Here is a 19,412-nt window from a genome sequence, read left to right on the forward strand (position 1 = left end):
TTGTGCTGAAGCTTGGTTTCCAAGGCAGGGATTCCCAGCACAGTGAAATGTTTCGTAGGACAAGCTGTCATTTTCAGACGGCAGCCGCAATTAGTGAGGGGGGATGACGGCCGAGGAAGGCGCCCGCTGCCAGCGAAGACCCCGCACGTTCCAGGAGAATTCGCAGTCACATCTTCATCCTTAGTAGAGCTGTCGCTGTGGTCATCAGTGATGCGGACGATGCCAGGAGGTGACGGTGGAGATTCTCGAGGTTCTGGAGATGGTGGAGATGAAGAAGACGGTGATCAGCGCGGAGCGGAGACTCGGAGTGCGCTGACTAATGATTGACTAAGCACAGTGTAGAGTAGCTACGAACAATTGTCCAGGTCAAGACTCGATTAATGTTACTATGAAAATGGTATAAGAGAGAGCTCTTGTGTGTACATTGATACCTGGTGCTTAGCACAAAGCGTCGAATTGAGAATTGCTTCGCGGGTCTCATCGTATAGATGTATTCCCCTGCGAAGAACCAAGTCGCCTACTCGCCGCATCCGACCGTTGACGTTTGACCCAGAAACAGGATGTCCTCTAATGCGTTGTGTATTTCAAAATGTGACTGTGGCCCCAACACATTGCACAGAGTATGGCCAAGGATATCGCCACCCAGGGAGGCAAGTTCTGGATCAGGGTGCCTCTGACGATCGGGTGGATCTACCTCATTCAGTGTTTTTGGTGAAGCAGCTTGTTGACAGACTGCTTGTACCAATCGACGGATACTCAGGGCGTACTGCCGGTCTTCCGGTGACTGTCCACTGCTAGTTCTTCGTGTCAGGCTCCGATTCCCCTCCGCCCGACATAAGAGACGCAGGATTGCGAGGCCGCGTTTGGCGATCATACTGCTCTCGTTGCATGACAGTAAGGAAATTGTATCCTTGATCAATGCCCGATGGTTATGATGCTCTGCACCAGAGGATGACTGGAATAGTAGGTCCAAGCAGAGTATTATCTGGCAAAAGTTTCAGTGGGAATTGAGAGTATAGGTAGAGGTCTACTCACACTCGCCGCCACCGCAAAAGCATGGTAGATCCATAAGATAGGGCCTTCCTCCTCAGCAACCTTTTTACATTCACGGAGTATCGTCTTTGACGCAGCAATACAAGTTTTCCTCGTGAAAGAGAAGGCCGGATTGGTGAAGCTCGGCCAAAGGAACTTGCGATGGATCATGATGATCTTGTGGGCCGAACTGATAGTGAGGCAGTGTCTAGCCCAAGGCACATAGCAAGGCCAGGACTGATGTAACGGGTCACTTTTCAGGAAAGAAGGGACCTCTTTGCTGACTAGCGCGCGCATCTGGGCATCATATCGCAGTACATGCTCGTACTTGGTAAACAACGTACTGGACTGGGCCATATCATCCTGCAGTCGAGGCATGAGCCGCGCGACCTGGTAGAGAACCCGGTGATAGCTTGTGCTCGTGGGCACTTCATCAGGCAGGGATACCATATCTTCTTCGTTGCAGTTGAGCGGCCTGGTGGTGTTGAAGTCCAGCAGGTGAACTAGGTAACTCTCGGAAAACGGGATAGAGAACCAGTCCTGGATACAGAGCTCGGTCCAAACGCGTCGGCCGGTTTCTCTTTGAATCGAGTTGCTTCGGATGCCTTGCCCTGGTGAGCCGAGTAGATGCAGACCCAGGCTCTGAGCTATCCTCACGGCGGTTGCGAGCATCACTGAGTGACTATTCGAATGACCCAGCATATGGGCGCTCATTGTCATCGTAGCAATGCATTGGACAGAGAAGATTGAGTGATTTGAAGTATAGTCCGCCCGTTGAAGACATATTAGAACGGCCTTGAACCATCGGCGGGCAATGGCAGAGCGCTCTCGCTCATGGAAGCCCCAGGATAGAGCCACTGCTGGCGGAGCACAGGTCATACTCCCCGTTAAGACTGCGAAGAGAAGCGCCACCCATTGCAGATTGACAGCCGCATGTTGGATGTTGCAAGCGTGGTTGGAAACAAAGCCATTGACTTCACCCTGGAAGGTGAGGGCATGAAACGAGACGTGATACCAGAGCAGACAGTCGCAGTGATACCGTACAATCTCCTGGAGGCAATTCGGCTCTGGAAGAAGCAGCTGTATGAGATCAAGCGGAGAGTCGTTTGTCAGTCGTAGGTGCGAGGTTTCCTCCAGGTCCAGCTCATCGTCCAGCGCAACATCACCAGGCGATTGCTGTGGGCTGCTATTGAACGCCGGGCCGGGACCACCATACACAGGGACCTTTCGACGACCCCAGGCCAGAAACTCCAGGATGGTTGCAGCATCTTCGACTTCACCGTCTTCATCAATTACCGCCGAATGTGTTTCGTGTTGACCCGCCCGTGGAGGCTCTGATTCTGGAAGGAGCGACTGCTGTTCTGGCGACGAAGCCAAGGAAACCGTATCTTCATTCAATTCCCGAGCAGATGTTTGACTCTGTCTAACGGCGTGAAGAGTTTCTTGCAGCTCCTGAAGGCGTGTCGCGATGTTTCCCTCCAAAGCTGTCTGGCTCGATGCCGTGATAGCCTGTTGGGGGAGGCGATAACAGGCCTTGCCTCTATTCGCTGTCAGAACTGCTCTCTATCAGGGTGTTATCTCACCTCCTGGAGCAGTTGCGACAGGGAATGGTCTTGTCGCACTTGATCTTCTTCCTCGTGCACTCGGCACAGGCCAGTCGTCTCCGTTGACTTCGGGCGTCCATTATGGTACTTCGTCCGACCAAGATCGGACGAGAGTCGGATGGTATAACATCTTCCTTATCATCTCGGGCGTATGATCGGCCGATCAGCGATAAGAATGGCCAGGATGCAGATAGCACGATAGGCAGGGATAGGCCCTGGTCAATGCAGATACACGATAGGCAGGGATGGGGGAGTGGGAGGCGGGGTAGGCTGATAGCAGATAGACAGACGCAAGGGGCCTTGGCCAGCCACCAACTGCCCCTGTCTTCGTTAAGACCCCATCATATGGTCAATGCTTTGATCTAGGCAGCCTGCGAACAAAATGCGTCTTCTCCGTCGCCGGACATGGGCACTCCCCAAACAGCCCAGCAGCATCGCCCCCGACCATGTCTGGAGCAACGCCGGTAAGTAGTTCTCACGTGGAAAAAGACCCGTTATTGACGCTTCCGCAGACCAAGACCCCGTTCCACCAGAGAAATGGACGTGGACCGGATGGACCTTCACGCAATATTGGCTGTCTGACCTGGTCACCATCTCCACCTGGTCGGCCGCCAGCTCTGCCTTTGCCTCGGGCTTGTCAGCGACAGATACAATTCTCCTGACCCTTGTTGCAGCCTTGTGCAATGCAATCCCGACAGGTACGACGAAATACGAAGTATTTGTATGAAGAGCGCTTATTGACACATTTCAGTGCTCAATGGTGCAGTCGGGGCCGACCTCCACATTCCCTTCCCGGTCGCTATTAGGGCCAGCTATGGCACCTACTTTGGCTACTTCTGCGTTGCCTCTCGCGCAATCTTGGCTCTCTTCTGGTTCGGAGTTCAGAGTTCATATGGAGGGAGATGCGTTACTCCAGTAAGAAGATCATGGTGCCCTATTATGCTGTTTCTAATGCTATGACAGATCATCGCAGCCATCTGGCCCAGCTACCGCACCCTCCCCAACCATCTCCCAGCATCCGCGGCAATCACCACCCAAGGAATGATCTCTTACGTTATCTATCACGTTGTCCAGACCCCGTTCCTATTCATTCCCACGCACCGACTGCATTACATGTTCATTTTCAAATCAGCTCTGGTCCCGCCCATGGCACTGGCCATGGTTATCTGGATCAGCGTCAAAGCCGGTGGTGGGAGCGATCTCTTCAGCAAGCCAGCCACCGTTCATGGATCGGAAAGAGCCTGGCTATGGCTGACCAACATGACCTCCATCACCGGAGGATTCTCGACCTTGGCAGTCAACATCTCCGATTTCTCCCGTTTCAGCCAGAAACCAGGAGGTCCGGTGTGGCAGCTTCCGATGATCCCCTTCTTCAAGGTCATTACGGGTCTATTTGGAATCATTGCTGCGAGTGCTTCCCAAAATGTCTATGGCGAAGTCCTTTGGAGCCCCCTCGACATTATTGACCAGTGGCACGGCAGCTCAGGAGGTCGAGCCGCTGCATTCTTCTGCTCTGTTCTGTGGTTACTCGCGACAATCTGCAATAACATCTCGGCCAACTCCATTTCATTCTCCAATGGTTCGTGATGGCCTTTCTCGACCGGTTTCCAAAACTAATTGTCTCTGCAGATCTGACCACCATGTGCCCTAAATGGATCAACATCAAGCGCGGTATGGCTCTCTGCCTGCTGCTCGGCGGGTGGGCACTATGTCCCTGGATCATCATCAAGAACGGTACCACCTTCCTTAGCTTTATGGGGGCTTATGCCATCTTCATGGCTCCGATCGCCGGTATCCTGTTCTGCGACTACTGGATCATCAAGCGGCGGAAGTACGACGTGCCGGCACTGTACGATCCGAAGAGCATCTACTATTACAGAGTAGGCCTCCGGTTCATTAAACTCAGTATTCCTGCTAACAGTTGCCAGTATGGAACAAACTGGAGAGCCCTGATCTGCAACCTCGTCGTGATCGTCCCCTTGCTCCCCGGTCTGGCGCACGCCGTCACCCCCAACAACGTCTCAATCAACACCGGGCTACAGCATCTGTATTCGATCAACTACCTCTACGGCTTCTGTCTCTCGACGGTTCTATACTTTGTCCTAAACTATTTCTGGCCGAACCGGCAGACTCTGATTCCTGCTGTTGTTCCTGGAGTTGTGATTGATGGGCTGCCTAGTGCTGGGTCTGATATTGAGGCTCCGGGGGTGACTTCGAAGCAGGCAACGCATTCCGATAAGCTGGTTGCTGATGGTTATTGATGGCTGTTGCTTGGTGTCTTTCGCAGCGCTTTAATGTGTTTATGAAACGATGACGTCTCAGGATACGGCTGCTACTGCAATGCAGAATATAATTCGATAACTTTTTCTTTGAGATAAACTCTGTGAAGCCGGAAAACTGGAAAGTGTTTAATAAGCAACACCAGTGTGAAGCAGTAGACTGAGGTAGACTACGTTACAGTGATATTTCTAGTGCTAGGGGAAATGATTTAAATTCACCACCATCGCAACCAAGTCCTCGAAGCGATCTGCAAAGTCCATCACCACAATGCCGTAGTGCCCCTTAGGACGAGACGTCAAGTACAGCCTTAGATGATCATTGACACCCAGCTCATACGCATAACTCCCCTTGGACGGATGAGGAGTCGCCAGTCGCCCCTGGGCAACGCTGCGCGGCCAAATGGGCCACCAGACCTTGGTCGCACTGCTGAAGTTGATGTACCACCTGCTCCGATCACCGTCTAAGGCTGCTTGGTCGAGCAATGCTCTCACCTTGGCCATTTTCCAGCTCTCGGGGGATTGGATCTGCTGATCTTCGGGAATCCAGCGGAGATTGTAGGCATCTTGGACAACTAAAGTCATTGGTGCGGGGGCTGGGGGATTCCGGGGGATGGCAAACGGCGGAATTTGCTCAGCCCAGTCGTCGAATGCGTTGATGCCGAGTTGGAAATTGGGTGGCGTGTCGAAGAGTTGGAAGCGTCTCAGCAAGATGATCTTCTTTCGTGCCTGTTGGACTGTGGGTATTGCCGGCGCTGTAAGCCAGTACTCGGCCCCTTGCTGGTTGGTGATCAAGTTGCGCATATCCTGGTCGAACCGCCGTCTATCAGGTCCTTCGCCCTTTGGGTCATATTTCAGGGAGATCACGAGGAACTCTGACGGATTCTCATCCAGGAAGTGATAGATTTGTTCGAAAAGCTCGCGTAGCGGAAGGTAGGGCAGGATAGGCATGGGACCGTGGTGGACGATGGCCTCCTGTGTGCCCACCCACTTATGCCAGCCGTACCCGCCCCGAATATCCAAAAATCGAATGCCCGACCGAAGCTGTAGAGAGATCGGCATCACCTGACAAGTGCCCATTCTGTTCCACAACGGGGCGAGAACATTCCACGAGGGCGGACGATCTAGGGCTCCAGAGTCGTGCGTGCCGGGCAGAGTAACGTGGGATATGGGCAGAGTTTGAGGCAGCAAACGCATCCAGCCACTCAGAGGACCCAGCGTAGAGACCGGCTGGGAGATCTGCATGATCTGGTGGCTGCCATTGCTGAGAGCCGTGTTCCACAAGCAGTAGACGGTATCAATGTGGACGACCATGACGGGGCATTGGGTGGCCTTGACGTGGCCGACTGACTCATGGGCAGGGACATAGGGCGGATCGCGCAGCATCAGGGTCCTGACATTCTCATAGTCATTGCCCTGCTTGTAGGCGATGAAGAACTGGTTGTTGCGGGTAACGACCGACATCTCATTCGGAATCGGAATGCCATCAAACCTGAACCCCTTCTTTGCTGGTTTCGAGTCGCCTTGCCAGCCTATCTGTCCCTGAGGTGTTATGGTCATGGACCAGACCTTGACAGTGCCGTTCTGCTGGGGCCTGAACAGGTACACCTGAGTGTCGTACCAGACAAACGGGTATGCCCTGCCTGCATCGTTGTCTCCGAGATTGACCTGGATGGGATTTGTAAAACCGTCACTGCCGATCCAACGCCTGAGAAAGAAGGTCGGCTGTGCCTGATTGCCGACGACTTGGCGATAAAACAGATAGAGCTGGTTCTGGGCCGAGACGAGCGACGCATCGACAAGCCCATCCTGCAGGGCAAAGTCCGAGTCACGCTCCCAGATGCGGAGTTCCTGCTCGACTTCATAATCCCATCCGACCGTCAAGTGGTAATGGCTCTGCCTTAGTCTATTGTCTCCATTGGTGGTGTAGAAAACAATCAGGTGGAGGACATCTTCGGAGACCACGATCAGAGGTGTACGAGAGGCAGACACCACACTATTAATGACGCCATACGTGAGTTGCTCAGTCTCAGTCCAGGTCTCGTTGGCCAGTCGTCGAGTAATGAATAAGACCGAATCTTTTTCGACGAGTCGTTCTTGCACAAAAAAGACAAAAAGCTCTCCACGGTAGGAGATGGCAGCCGGGGCAAGATTGGAGAGCGCTTTTGGGATTGGTGATGGCTTTCGCGAGGTCCAGTCTATGACTTTGGCCATCGTGATGGGATTGTGGAAGATGGGAAAATGCACTGAGAGCGCAGGAGGGGCATTTATATATGATAGAAAACAGTCCAGGGGGTCTAGACTCTTAGTATCTACGAGACCAGCTGAACAACCTGCAGCAGAACTTGATCATTTCAAATTCATGGCAACTGCAGCCGAGACCACATGTATGCATTGGATGATTCCACCTATGTCTACTGGCGTCTAGACTACTTGCCCGCGAGCTCCGTCATGACTTGGCTGATAGTCAGGACCTGCGTCTTGTTCTTCCCCGTCTTGCCAGGGGTGAAGTACAGGTGAAACTTCCAAACGACTTCAGCCCCATTTTTGTCTCGCGCAACATACGGTATCAAGGACTCGTACGCAGAGTCGGTGTCTGTCCGCTTGTCGCAGGCACCCTTGGGATCTTCAGACTCCTCCACATAGCCTTTCACCGATCCTGACAAAGGGTTCCCGAATCCCTAATATGCAGTTGTTGCCATCAGTATTTGATATCTTTTTCTGCCAATCCAACACTGATGGGGGTTGGACTTACCACTGAGAATTTGTACGTATTTGATGCGTCCAAGGCTGCATGATAGCAGATCCCTCCGAATGATCCTGCCCACGAATCGTCCTTGATGCCAATGCCCTTCGTCGTGTACGGCTCGAGCTCCACTGGGCCACTTTGATAGGTGGCACCATCCCAGTACGGAGGGTGGACGGGCGTCAGCTTGAACATGGTCTTGTTGCGGATGACTATCCACATGGACGTTGACTGCTTTGCAATATCTTGAGGAACGTCTGGAATCTTGTCCAAAGCTGGCTGCATCCATTGTTAATATATGAGGCGAAAATGGAGCAGAGGGTTACTGACATCGGCCACCTTCTGCTCATACGAGTGCTTGGAGTCGACCACACAGTTGAGAAACACCTCGGTCATTGTTGCTGCTGTTTGTGAGTTGTCTTTTGGTAATGAGGGAGTAAAGCTGGACTGTTGAAGATGCAGTCACAATGACCATGATGCCTCGCAGTTTATAGACGCCGGCCTCGCTTCAAATTGCCCAGTTATTCAGACCTGCTAGTGCATCGGCTCTTTTGCCCTCGACAAGGACGCTAAACAGACTATAAATTGAGCACACTGCCTTAGCGCAGGAATAGTTCAGCTGGTTTCTTCACCGGCAGCAGAAAACAAGGCAGGGCGTTCACGATATCAGCTGAGATCTACCCTCGCAGGGGAATATCGCCACTCGTCGCTGGCAATTGCAACTGCGTCTACATTTGGGGGCATCTAGACTCCCCTGGACATCTTGCCCACGTCTCATGACTGATCCGTATCAATTTTGGGTATCGTTGTCCGCCTAAATTTGCCCCTGGCCGTACGGGGTGCCCGTTGACTTTTTCAAGTGTGGATATTTATATTCAACACAAGACCGTCTATAGCCAACATCTTCAAGAATTAGACTCAAAGTCAAAGGCAAAATGAGCGATACTGAGTCCAATATTCCCTCCTTCCCTATGGAAGAGCTGGAAGCGGCGGTCCAGGACTTGCTTTCCGCGCCTGTTCCTCGCGACGACATCGCGCCTGCCACGTCCATCCTCAGCAGTGAATTCGACAAAGGAGTTGCAAATTTCGAAGGTACTTCTTACAACATGAATACCTAGTATGAAACATCTAGAAGCTGACCAAAAGTCCAGCTGCCGAACATGAAGCCATTGCCAAAAACCTGCATCTTTGGGATATTTGGGGACACCAAGGCCCTGCCTCCAAGACCCTGGAGACTATCCACCCTGGCAGTCCACAGCCTGTGACTCTTACATTTGGTAGAATCATCGCATTGGCAGGCGATTTCTACACCAACAGGACTTCGAATGCCCCCGAGGCATATACTCCCATCTGCGGCCGGTTCTTCAAGTCCAACGAGTCACCAATGCAGCGATTCCGCAATGCTGTGGAAAGTCTGCGGACGGACGCCGACGGCTTTCTGCGCAAGATCTGGGAGATGATTGGCCATGAAGGGGAGCTGATTGACGCTGCGCGCAGGCACGGCCATAGTCCTGCAAGTGCCTTGTGCGTTCTCACAGTGGGTCGGAAACCCCCAACGGTCGCAAAGCTAACGACGAAAACCAACTAGTCATTCTGGCCAGGTGCCGCCGCATGTTCATCCCGATAACTGCAAGCTCCCCGAAGACGCTGAATGGTTTATGGCCATGTGGCAGGGCATTCAAAAGCCGCTCATGAGTCTGTATGCCTGGCTGGCATATACCAACGCAGACCACTTTGTGAGCAGTTGTTCTAGAACAGTGTCTCAAGAAACAATCCAATGTTAACGTTCTCTTAGGGCGACGATGCGGTCATGGCATACAGCATCGGGCACGCTCTAGCCCTACGGACGGCCCGGGAGGCCAAGGCAAAGAAATCCCCTCAAGAACAAGCGCAGGGCCTGCATCTGGCTTACATCTACGAGGCTTTTGCTGCTCACTACCTGACCGACCTCTTCAGCGCTGGTCATATACGCTCACCACGACACCTGCTACACTCGAATAACTCGACCCTGATGGCATCATGCATGATCAGCAAGCTAGGCATTGATCTGAGCAAATTCGATATTCATGACGTGAAGAAATGCATCACTACTGATGCACCAGAGATTCCGATCTGGGATTTGCAGCAGCGCTATGTAAGTAATCATCCGCACGACGCAACTTTAGTCTAATAACAACACCTTGATAGATGCATGACGACGACTGCGCTACCGGCCTGCTCGTCAAGAACCGCAACGGCGATGAGTGGATTGCCTACGGTATGTATCCAGCGCTTCTGACAAGCAATTGGAAGCTAACCCCGGTATCGCTGGCCAGGCGACAAGCAGTACTTTGAGTCAAAGAATGCAGTCAACCGTGCTCGAGCGTCTGTTCACCCTTACCATCCCCTACCAATTTTTGTTAAATATAGGACTGACTGATTTTGCTTTTTTAGTGAGTTCTGCCTGCAAGCGTCTATTGATGAAGTCTATCGAGTCGGCTTCCAAGGGAAAGAGCCTCTCGATTTCAAAGACGACGATACAGCATGGAACATGTACAAAGACACCTTTGCCGCAATCAAGTATCTTCCTATTCCCATGCTAGCTACCAAGTCCGCTCCTTGGACCTCTCTAGTTGGACACGATAATATGAACAACCCGGCCCCATTGTGGATGGCAGGCGAGGCTGACGGCAAGGGGCGATCGAACGACTGGAGCTACCGGGCGGATCTCAACGACCATTCCAACCTATCCAGAAAGCCAGGCGTACCATCTGAAGTGCCTGGCTCGTTCAAGGGCGGGTCTCTGCCATTCATCCAATACCCCGTCGCCCGTTCAGAATGCATTGATATCCGTGACGCAAAGTTCCGAGGCGACGACCAGTTTGCAAATCAGAAGAGCATGGATGGTTTGCTATCGGGTGGCTTCCTGCATGTTCAGATTTTGCCTCACACTGATGCCGGCAAAGGGACCTGTGTGAACTTCTGGACACCGGCAGTCGTCGACGAAGACGAGACCTTTACCATCCGCAACCGCGTGTCCAACGTCAGTGTCCCACCGTCTACCGGAGGAGTCAAGAGGCGCCCGATCTTCTGGCACACGTCAAACACATACGCCCAGGGGCTGGAGGATGTGCTTCTGCACGGCTTCTACTGGACGCTTGCGGCCGATGCCACCTCGGCCAGTATCACAATGTGCGAGAATGTGTTTGAAGATCCGACCTACGGCAATGCCTTCGAGCCTGGAGGCCGCCGGCGCCATTACAACTTCCACCGCTCATGGAACCTCATCCACAAAAAGCCGTCAACAGGCTCTCCAGCAGCGACTGTAATAGCTACCGGCCTGCCCTCGGAAGCCGGGTTTGCCAATCTTACTCGCATTCTGGTTGGTGGCTTCTTGCCGTACAACACTGCTTCGCCAGATTACTTGACCGTCACCTATGTCAGCGACAACTTTGCCCATATAAATGCCTTCAATGTCGAGGAGAAAGTGCATTTTACGGACCAGGTACAGCTTCCTCTACCTATCTATAGCCATAGCAAAGCTTTCCGCCCATTCCCCATGGGGAAAAAATCTCTGCTTCTGGTACATGCCGAAAGAACCGCCGACTCGAAGATCGCTGTTAACATATGGGAGGGTCGTTTTGGTCTGCTGGATAATCCAGAGGGCTCATCCGAGCCAAAGCCCACTATCGCTTCCCAGACCTGGCACGGGCAATTTGATGCCGATCCCGACAGTCCTGTCACCTCCAGCGATTATCCTGTCCTTGTCGGTGACGTCCTCGGCAGCGGCTCGGATCAAGTTGTCGTTGTCTGTGGAGAGTTCACGGCGCCCGTCATCCGGCTATTCGGGCACGTCTCCCTCACCGGTGCCCATGGCCAGGACAAGAATTCATCTATGACTGTCCTAGGCCGCAGCAAGATGTCTTCTCCCTTCAATCTGAAACTTGTACGGCCGTACATAACTGCCTTAGTTCCGAACCAGGGCGGCTCGGGCCTCAACGTGCTTCAAGTCTCGCAGCACGAAAGCAACTCAGGCAACAAGTACATGGTCTTCCACACGTACGTGCGTGCCGCCTCTACAAATAGCACTAACGGCACGGACGCGATGAATGAGGATTCTATCATCTGGGAGACCGTCAGAGAAGCCGCCGTGAAGGACAACCTCGCAAGCAGCGAGAGCGGGCAATACTTCCACATCAAATTCATTCAGACGACGTACGAAATCAAAGACAAGACTCGACTCCCTGGCATTCTCGAGGTCTTCAGCTGGTACGGCGTGCTTGGGGTGCGGCTGTTTGCAGCGGGCAAGGCAGGCTGGGACTACGAGTTACGTGGGCAGCAGCCGTATCTGGGGCAGACGTCAATTATGGCTGGGCCGGGATGCATTGGAGACTGGGGGAGCGGTATTATACCATGGGGTAGTGAGGATGAATGGGTCGATAGCTGCGTGTTCCTAGCAAAGTCGAAGGAGGATTTGGCGGTGGGACATTGGGGCATGGCTAAGGAGGATAAGGGCAGGGAGATGGTGGAGGGCTGGGAGGTTGAGAAGAGACCGTTGCGGTGATAGACTACCATACTTGAGAGTAATGGGTTGGAGGGCTTGAAAGACACATTAAACTAGTCATTCCCAAAAATTTGCGTTTCTGCTCCTGAAACATATGTTCATCCAAGCCCTAACCCGAGGGATGATCGGACGCTGCAATGTTGCACTGATGCATGACCCGAGGGCCGTAGGACTCGGGGAACTCAGTCTACCCACGGTTAGTACATGAATAATGCAGTGAGAACAACTATGAACCTACAATGCTATGCCACAGTGCTCGATTGTACCAGAGAATAACGTCGCCCTCCTGGTGGGGATGAGCGTAGATGTTCTCCGGCGAGAGAACAGGGCCCATGATTCTGTTCTGTTTAGCAGTGTTCTCCTTGAAAGGCGATTGACATACTGGTCCATAAAGTCTCTGACTTGCTTCAGATCACTAATGACCCTCTCCTCCCCATCAGGCATATCCTTTAGGTACAGCTTGAACGCACCCTGCCCATGAACCTGCAGCGACTTCTCACCCGTGACTGGATTCGTCCAGACCATGGGATAGATGCAGATTTTATCCTCGCTCCACGGTGGTAAAATATCCAGAGGAATTTCTTTACCCTCCGTAACGATAGTATGCCCGAGCTGCGTACTCCGGGCCGTCGACATCCACTTGAACGCATGGGGCGCGTACTCAATCCGACTGTTGAGAACAATCTGCCTCGTCTCCTCATCAAGAAGCTCTAGTGCCCGTGAGCCGGCAACCATAGCCGTAGCCCCAGGCGCAATATCCATCGTCCTCCCCGTCCCATCACCCCAATGCACGGTGACATCCGGCCCTTTTGGTGTGCGGACGGCAAGCAGACACCCCACGCGGGGAGGAGGAATGTTATAGAGCGCCCCATCCCAATGCCACTGGTAGAACCGACTGGCCCCCTTATCGCGCTCCTCCTGCGGGATATGGGGTGGGATGTGGAAGTTGACGTGGTCAATGCCCTTGACTTTGAATCCTGGCGGGAAGTCAAAGTAGTTCTCTGGCAGCTCTCCGCGACCTAGAATGTGTACCTGCGGTTGTTCATTAATGGCTGGTCGGTTGGGGAGCCCGTAGATGGCCACCCCGTTCTCGGTAAGGAGGACGGGGTCGGCCCCGTGTGCGAAGCCGCCTGTTTTCTCGTCGGGGTCGAAACTAGTACAGTCATGTCAGTTCTGGTTTATCCAAATGTGGTAGTGTAAGGTACTTACCAAGCCGTCAACCGGTACTGCTGCTGAGGCCTCAGCATCTCCGGCTGCTCTTTGAAAACAAGGAGTTTATGTCTATGCAGAGCATCATGAATGAAGTCAAAGTCCGCAGAAGTAAAGTTATTCAAGTCGATTCCATAGACCTCTGCGCCAAAGTCAGCTTTGCTGCCAGGTGTATGCTTGATGGGTACAGCGCGGCCATTGCTGGTCGATGCTGCAGGTGGGCTGTAAGCCTCGCGGACAGTGAGCACTTTCGGTGACTCGACTTGTGTCTGAGTTGTTGATGCGAAGACCATTGTGATCGCTACGGCAAGCGGTACTTGGCTACTGTTTGCTGTTCGTAGGAGATACTATTCCTTTGTTTTAATGTCTCGCATTTAGCAATTGCCATCTTGGCTTGCAGCCCAAGCACCTCGCCCGCTCGTCGGCCGTCACCGCAGCCCTAATTAGTCACTCTTTCCTGAAAGCCGACCTCAAGATACGAGCGCTATCTACTCGGCCGTGGTGAGTGAGCGTTGTTCGGCCGATCATGGGCGGGGGGTTTAACGCTATCATGATATACTTCCATTACTTCAACCAGACATCTACAATGCAAGCAATCAGTGCCAACTAACAGAAGCCAGTCGTTCAGGATGGCGTCTACCTCAGGATATCATACGACACCCAATGGGACAACTATCTATTTCACTGAAACCGGCAACCCGGATGGGACTCTGATGGTCCTCCTACACGGACTCGGTGGTTCGACCGAAACATTCATGCCCCTCCTTCCCCATCTGCATCCAAAAGTCTACCGAATTGTCTGCATTGACCTGGAAGGATTCGGAAAGACCCCCTTATCCTCACCGACCGTGACCCTCTCAATCGCCCGCTATGTCGACGACCTGGAATCTCTCGTCGCATCTTTGCAGGACATTGCGAAAAGAGGTCTGGTCCTCATCGGTCACAGCATGGGCGGGGTTATTGCAACACACTACGCCGCCCGACACCCGGAGCAATTGCGAGGTCTCGCTCTCCTCGGAACCGGTCGCTCGATCGCCAGTATCCCTGCCGCGCGAGAGAGGATGCTAGGGCTCGCAGCGAAGGTCCGAGCAGAAGGCATCGGAGCGGCCGCAGATACAGCTGCACTCTCGAACTTCCCAACAATGGGAAAAGTAGACCCGAAACTACGTGATATCGTCCGAGAAGCAGTGGCGAAGACCGATGTCGAGGGGTACGCAAAGGCATGCGAGGCTATCGCAAGTCTCGACCACGTCGATCCTGATTATGGTCGTATCAGTGCGCCTACACTTCTGATGGCGGGAAGTGGGGATGCCATATCTCCCCCAGAACGGTCGTATGGGGTTGAAGAGTTGATTGGAAATAATGCATGGGTTACGGTGCTGGAGCGGGTTGGGCATCAGATGATTCTGCAGGAGTTGGAGGGTAGCGTCAAGGCGTTTGAGGCTTTTTTCGATAAGCTCAGAGAGGCTTAGACTCTTGGTTTGATGTGCAACACAATCTATCAGCTTGGAATCTGCGTCAGTTTAGTGTAGATCGTGATACACCCTCGTAGTAATGGAGACCCCATGCATTATCTCCCCCGCACGATGCTATCAAACCCGGGGCAAGTCTCATTGGAGGCAGATATGATCGGCCGGTATCTCGGCCGGGCTCTATGCGCCTAGAAATTGATATGCCGGGGCATCGATAGCAAAGGTTGGGGTATGATAAGCAGCGATCGGTGACCCCCGATTGGACGATCCAATGGCACACAGATGGAGGCATAGATATACACCGCAGAGTGGACAGCTGTTGATGCCTTGCCAATATAACACACAGCACATCGTTACAGTCCCATCGCGCATTATGGATGACTCCACAAGCTTTACTGTGACTCCTCTTGACCGGAAGCCAGAGGAGAAGTATAACGTATGACTCTCTACCCAGGCCGACCGTGCGATGCTAAGGAATTCAGTTTGGAGCGCGAGTGACGGGGATTGACCTGAACGACATCTCTCGTAAGTACACCGAACGGAGGCAGAACCCTTCTCTAATCCTCAGCAGACGAAGACGTCGATCGCCTTAAAGCCGCCGTCTGGCGCCACAAGGTGGTCGTAGTGAAAGACCAAGCAAATCTCGACCCTCGCAAGCAGTGGGAGCTGGTCAAGAGGCTCGACCCGCATGCAAAAGATGGACACAGTCATGGCAACATCGCTCATATCCGGGCAAAGGGCGGCATTCTCTCAGTACGCGGTCCTCTCGCAACACTATAACACCATCTGACAGTTTATCAGCAAGGACGAGAAGTTGTCGGCATCCCCGGTGCCGAGAATGTGCGCTTAATCGGCAAGGGCTTCCAAGGAGAAGACCATTTCGGAGTCAAGAACCATTCCATCGACCGTGGACTAAGCAACGACTTTCACGCCGTACCCCCATCACTGGAGGACTTCGATAACGGGATCACCCGCTTCCATCGGTGGCACCTTGATGCGCCTCTCTTCGGCAAGGATCCTGCCTGGTTTACTACCCTTCGATGTGTGAAGCTCCCCAAGGGACCGGATCTCACAATCGAGTGGGCGGATGGATCAGATCTAAGCATGAAGACATCGCCTGGCCGAACGGCCTTCTTCAGCACATCGCAGCTATACAGTCTACTATCACGCGAAGAGCAGCAACTGGTCGACCACAGCTGGGTCGAGTACGCCCCATATCCATACAAGTGGATCGAGCGATGCAAGGGCAACAGCAACGGTCTAGGTCTCGCGGAGGGTTATGAGCGGTTGGGCATGGAGGAGCTGGGAGAATACGACGAGGCGGCCGTGAAGAAGGTTCCTCTCACAATATTCAATCTCATCCCTCAGGCTGACAATGCGTAGTACCCCATGGTCTGGGTAAACCCCCTGACCGGCGAAAAAGCCTTCCAGGTGCACGGCATCTGCGCCCGTAAGCTCTACCTCCGAAGGTCTCTGAACGAAAAGCCCACCGTCATCGAGGATATCGCCAAGATCCGCAAGTTCACCCTGGACATTCAATCTCGGATCTTGAAGCCAGAGTATATCCTGCTTGCACCTTCTGAGGAAGCCGATCTAGTGATATGGGACAACTACGGTGTATTTCACTCAGCCGTCGATTATCCCATCAAGATGGGGTCCAGGTCAATGCATCAGGCAAATATTGGGGGCAGTGTTGGGCCGAGGGGGCCAGTGCCGATTCCGGTTACTGTCTAGTCCATCTCAGATAGTTTCCCTTCTCATTCCTGGCTTTGAACGGGATCATATATCTTCACAAGTGGGCCCTGGCCTATGTACCTACAGCCATGACGCCCCAAGATCATATATATTTATCTTAAATCGAGTGGTCTTAAAGCGTCGCAAGAGGAAAACTCCGCCAATCAGTCTCCCAGCACCCACTATCCCGCGGCCAGATCCCCCGGAAGACGGACTCATATTCTCCCAACTCCAACCAGCCCTTCTCGAACCATATTCCTTGTTCTTGGCCTTCACCCTCTGCACGATGGTTCTCTCAACGCCCTGCTCGAATAACCGGAAGCACTTCCAGCGGAACTCCATTCTGTCGAGGATCTCGCCGAGTCCTCGCGGGATCCCCGTGCTCCGGCCATGTTCGATATGGAGGAGGCGCAGTGCAGACGGTTGGCTGCTAGAGCCACGGTCTATGTCCAGGATGTTGCGCGCGAGCGATTCATCAACAGCGATGTTGACAAAGAGGTCTCGAGTGTCGTTGTCGCTTAGGATATCTTCGGATTCAGGTACGGAATCGAGCCGCAGCCACAGGGTTTCGAGATGCGGGAAGCATGTTCCGAATGTCTTGTATATTTCGACTTCCTCCATCGCGCCTTTCTGACGTCGCACTGGAATCCGCAGCTCGCGTAGGTTGGGACAGTTCTTGCCGATTTGCTTGAGTCGGCCTATAGTTGTAGGTGGTGCTCGTCGGTCAAGATAAGGACTTCCGACAAGGGACAGTTTTTCAAAAATTTGGCCGTGAGAGCCCAGGATCGCGTTGACGGATCACTTTGTTTCAATGCCACCGATGGACCCGGTCGAGAGATGGATGCTCGTGAGCTGGCCGCTGATACTTGCGATGAATGTCGCAGCAGCCTGGTCCCATAAGCCTTGGGCGTCGTCCTCGTAGTCGTCGTGGGGATCTAAAGCTAAGGCGGTGAGAGATGAGAAATCACATTGCGCTGCTATCAAGAGAACGTCGTATGATACCTCCCGGAGATGTAAAGTTGTCAGCCTGGAGAAAATGATTGCCCCTGCCACCTGCGGAAATACCACAGATCATTGCCTGGGCTGAGGCTCAGAGTGCGCAGCTGGATCGGAAGGTCTTTGGCCGTGACCCTTTGATACTCACGATCTCGCTGGTCATTGTCGACGAAGAACCCGGGCCATGGAGGGAAGTTCTGCGCCAGCTCGCGCATCACTCGGCACACTGAGTTAAACTGAGGATACTGTCGGACGATGTGGATGTCTTTCAGGTTCGGGGCGAGTTTGAGGAGTTCAAACAGCGCCTCGCCATTGAATTCCACCCCTTCTAGACCATATGTTCTCGAGACAGTGATCATGATCCGAGTCAGCTCTGGCGACGTGGCCAGGGCGAACTCATGCGGGTCAATGTCCCCGCGCTCGTCGAGATAGTGCTGGTAGTGCAAGCTCAGTAGTTTGAAAAGGAGATTGTGCAGTCTGCAGTCCTGCCTTGATTCAAGGTCCTTGTAGCAACCATGGAGGGAGGAGAGTCCGAGACGCGCAGACAAAGTCCTTCAATCCAGACAGCTTCTGCAGCAGGTCGGGCAACGGGCCCCAATTGCCGACCTCGTTTCGCACCAGGACGATAACATCGTGCTGGGAGCGGTAGAACTCATGCACCCGAGTCAATTCATCTTCGTCTTCTCCATTTTCGATATTGTCGTAACCGTCAAAGCCGTCTTCGCTGTTGTCCTCCTGCTCCAGCAGGATCTGCTCGACTTCCAGGGTCGGCAATTCACCCCAGACAGTCATGCGACGGACCCATGCAAAGGCCGATGTTCGGCTTAGAATTGCTTTTCAGCGGCCGAGATTGGTGCGGAGCTGCTGCCTGCTCAGCAAATGCAGCTTGAGGTGGTGGAAACGGTGGGGGCCTGTCACCGAGTAGAATTGTCGGTCAACCAAGGCTAAATCAAAAATGCTGGGGAGAAACTCGAATGCGAGAGCCTCGCAGATCAGGTGCAGCACCTCGATGGGGATGGAGGCGATGGATGGCATGGTGGATGCAGAACGAAGAAGTGACCAGGGTGGGAGGGAAAGCCGCCCCCAACCAGGATTCCTCGTGACTTTGGAGAAAAGACGAATCAGAGACGGAGGACTGGAATACAGTCTTGGCCGTTGCAGATCAGGCTGACTGACAGCTCGGTTGGAAACACCAATGAAGGGCAGCCACATGAGGGAGGTCGGTTGATATGGCAATCATCACGAACTCCTCAAGGCAATACGAACTGATCTCGGCTCCCCAAATGTTTCAGCATGCATCACATCCGCCGAGATGACTACAGCTACGACGCTGAGGAGTTTACCCCTCATATCCATATCCACCACAGGGAGAGAGAAAGATACAGGCCATCCTATGAGACATACAGCCGCGAACGATACCGCGAGACTTACCACCGCGAGACGCCGCGGGTCTGGAAGATCAGCAGTAGCGACAAGAGATTCTGGTTCAACACCCGCTACGACGACCGATGGTCAAGGGAACGCAGGCAGCTCGAGTACGCATCACCCGTCGTGCGAGCTCTCTTTTGCATCTCTCTGGCTGTCCATGTCGCATATGACGACCTCCGAGTATGGAACAGGCTGTATGGGCCCGTGGAGGCAGTGGCCGTGGCATCATTTGCGAAGAAGTCCATCTGGATTCTGCAAAGCGAGGTATTGACTTCTCTTCTCGATACCGTCCCTTGGAAGGCGTACACCGCACGCTCAGTTGGCCCTGCCTATGGTGGTGACTGGCGGCAAGGGAAACGATGGTCACCGGGA

General features: G+C 53.3%; 9 protein-coding genes across 9 annotated transcripts; 5 read left to right on the plus strand and 4 right to left on the minus strand.

Moving 5' to 3' along the window:
- Positions 1 to 366: 366 nt before the first annotated feature.
- BDW74DRAFT_171574 (uncharacterized protein) lies at positions 367 to 2,716 on the minus strand (the record flags this gene model as incomplete). Its single annotated transcript, XM_073727330.1, has 4 exons — positions 367 to 386; positions 757 to 985; positions 1,036 to 2,572; positions 2,616 to 2,716. 4 exons carry the CDS (start codon positions 2,714 to 2,716, stop codon positions 367 to 369), a joined length of 1,887 nt encoding a protein of 628 aa, XP_073578139.1.
- A 302-nt stretch (positions 2,717 to 3,018) lies between these two features.
- Positions 3,019 to 4,897, plus strand: BDW74DRAFT_189400 (nucleobase cation symporter-1 family protein; the record flags this gene model as incomplete). The annotated part of the gene is made up of 6 exons (XM_073731963.1): positions 3,019 to 3,100; positions 3,149 to 3,334; positions 3,388 to 3,551; positions 3,600 to 4,215; positions 4,266 to 4,516; positions 4,565 to 4,897. The coding sequence occupies 6 exons, from the start codon at positions 3,019 to 3,021 to the stop codon at positions 4,895 to 4,897; spliced, it is 1,632 nt and encodes a 543-aa protein (XP_073578140.1).
- A 2,411-nt stretch (positions 4,898 to 7,308) lies between these two features.
- On the minus strand, positions 7,309 to 8,101 carry BDW74DRAFT_163606 (uncharacterized protein). Its single transcript, XM_073726134.1, has 3 exons — positions 7,989 to 8,101; positions 7,668 to 7,937; positions 7,309 to 7,593 (listed from the first exon to the last, which is right to left on the minus strand). Exons 1-3 carry the CDS (start codon positions 8,052 to 8,054, stop codon positions 7,342 to 7,344), a joined length of 588 nt encoding a protein of 195 aa, XP_073578141.1. The 5' UTR covers positions 8,055 to 8,101; the 3' UTR covers positions 7,309 to 7,341.
- Positions 8,102 to 9,044: 943 nt separating this feature from the next.
- Positions 9,045 to 10,317, plus strand: BDW74DRAFT_163608 (uncharacterized protein). The gene is made up of 6 exons (XM_073726135.1): positions 9,045 to 9,182; positions 9,247 to 9,394; positions 9,454 to 9,792; positions 9,846 to 9,915; positions 9,974 to 10,022; positions 10,092 to 10,317. The coding sequence occupies exons 3-6, from the start codon at positions 9,752 to 9,754 to the stop codon at positions 10,238 to 10,240; spliced, it is 309 nt and encodes a 102-aa protein (XP_073578142.1). The 5' UTR covers positions 9,045 to 9,182; positions 9,247 to 9,394; positions 9,454 to 9,751; the 3' UTR covers positions 10,241 to 10,317.
- A 322-nt stretch (positions 10,318 to 10,639) lies between these two features.
- BDW74DRAFT_163609 (uncharacterized protein) lies at positions 10,640 to 12,265 on the plus strand. The gene has a single exon (XM_073726136.1). It carries the CDS (start codon positions 10,828 to 10,830, stop codon positions 12,199 to 12,201), a length of 1,374 nt encoding a protein of 457 aa, XP_073578143.1. The 5' UTR covers positions 10,640 to 10,827; the 3' UTR covers positions 12,202 to 12,265.
- A 45-nt stretch (positions 12,266 to 12,310) lies between these two features.
- Positions 12,311 to 13,703, minus strand: BDW74DRAFT_183809 (TauD/TfdA dioxygenase family protein; the record flags this gene model as incomplete). The annotated part of the gene is made up of 4 exons (XM_073730611.1): positions 12,311 to 12,388; positions 12,440 to 12,539; positions 12,584 to 13,354; positions 13,411 to 13,703. 4 exons carry the CDS (start codon positions 13,701 to 13,703, stop codon positions 12,311 to 12,313), a joined length of 1,242 nt encoding a protein of 413 aa, XP_073578144.1.
- A 336-nt stretch (positions 13,704 to 14,039) lies between these two features.
- On the plus strand, positions 14,040 to 14,882 carry BDW74DRAFT_183810 (alpha/beta fold hydrolase; the record flags this gene model as incomplete). Its single annotated transcript, XM_073730612.1, has 1 exon — positions 14,040 to 14,882. The coding sequence occupies one exon, from the start codon at positions 14,040 to 14,042 to the stop codon at positions 14,880 to 14,882; it is 843 nt and encodes a 280-aa protein (XP_073578145.1).
- A 373-nt stretch (positions 14,883 to 15,255) lies between these two features.
- BDW74DRAFT_171576 (TauD/TfdA dioxygenase family protein) lies at positions 15,256 to 16,616 on the plus strand (the record flags this gene model as incomplete). The annotated part of the gene is made up of 5 exons (XM_073727331.1): positions 15,256 to 15,318; positions 15,365 to 15,407; positions 15,454 to 15,635; positions 15,684 to 16,217; positions 16,266 to 16,616. 5 exons carry the CDS (start codon positions 15,256 to 15,258, stop codon positions 16,614 to 16,616), a joined length of 1,173 nt encoding a protein of 390 aa, XP_073578146.1.
- An 81-nt stretch (positions 16,617 to 16,697) lies between these two features.
- On the minus strand, positions 16,698 to 18,404 carry BDW74DRAFT_183812 (uncharacterized protein; the record flags this gene model as incomplete). Its single annotated transcript, XM_073730613.1, has 4 exons — positions 16,698 to 17,352; positions 17,419 to 17,557; positions 17,761 to 18,046; positions 18,159 to 18,404. The coding sequence occupies 4 exons, from the start codon at positions 18,402 to 18,404 to the stop codon at positions 16,698 to 16,700; spliced, it is 1,326 nt and encodes a 441-aa protein (XP_073578147.1).
- Positions 18,405 to 19,412: the final 1,008 nt, after the last annotated feature.

This window comes from Aspergillus multicolor (assembly GCF_047715735.1).
Source record: "Aspergillus multicolor strain CBS 133.54 unplaced genomic scaffold BDW74scaffold_50, whole genome shotgun sequence".
In the NCBI taxonomy this organism is placed as follows: domain Eukaryota; kingdom Fungi; phylum Ascomycota; class Eurotiomycetes; order Eurotiales; family Aspergillaceae; genus Aspergillus; species Aspergillus multicolor.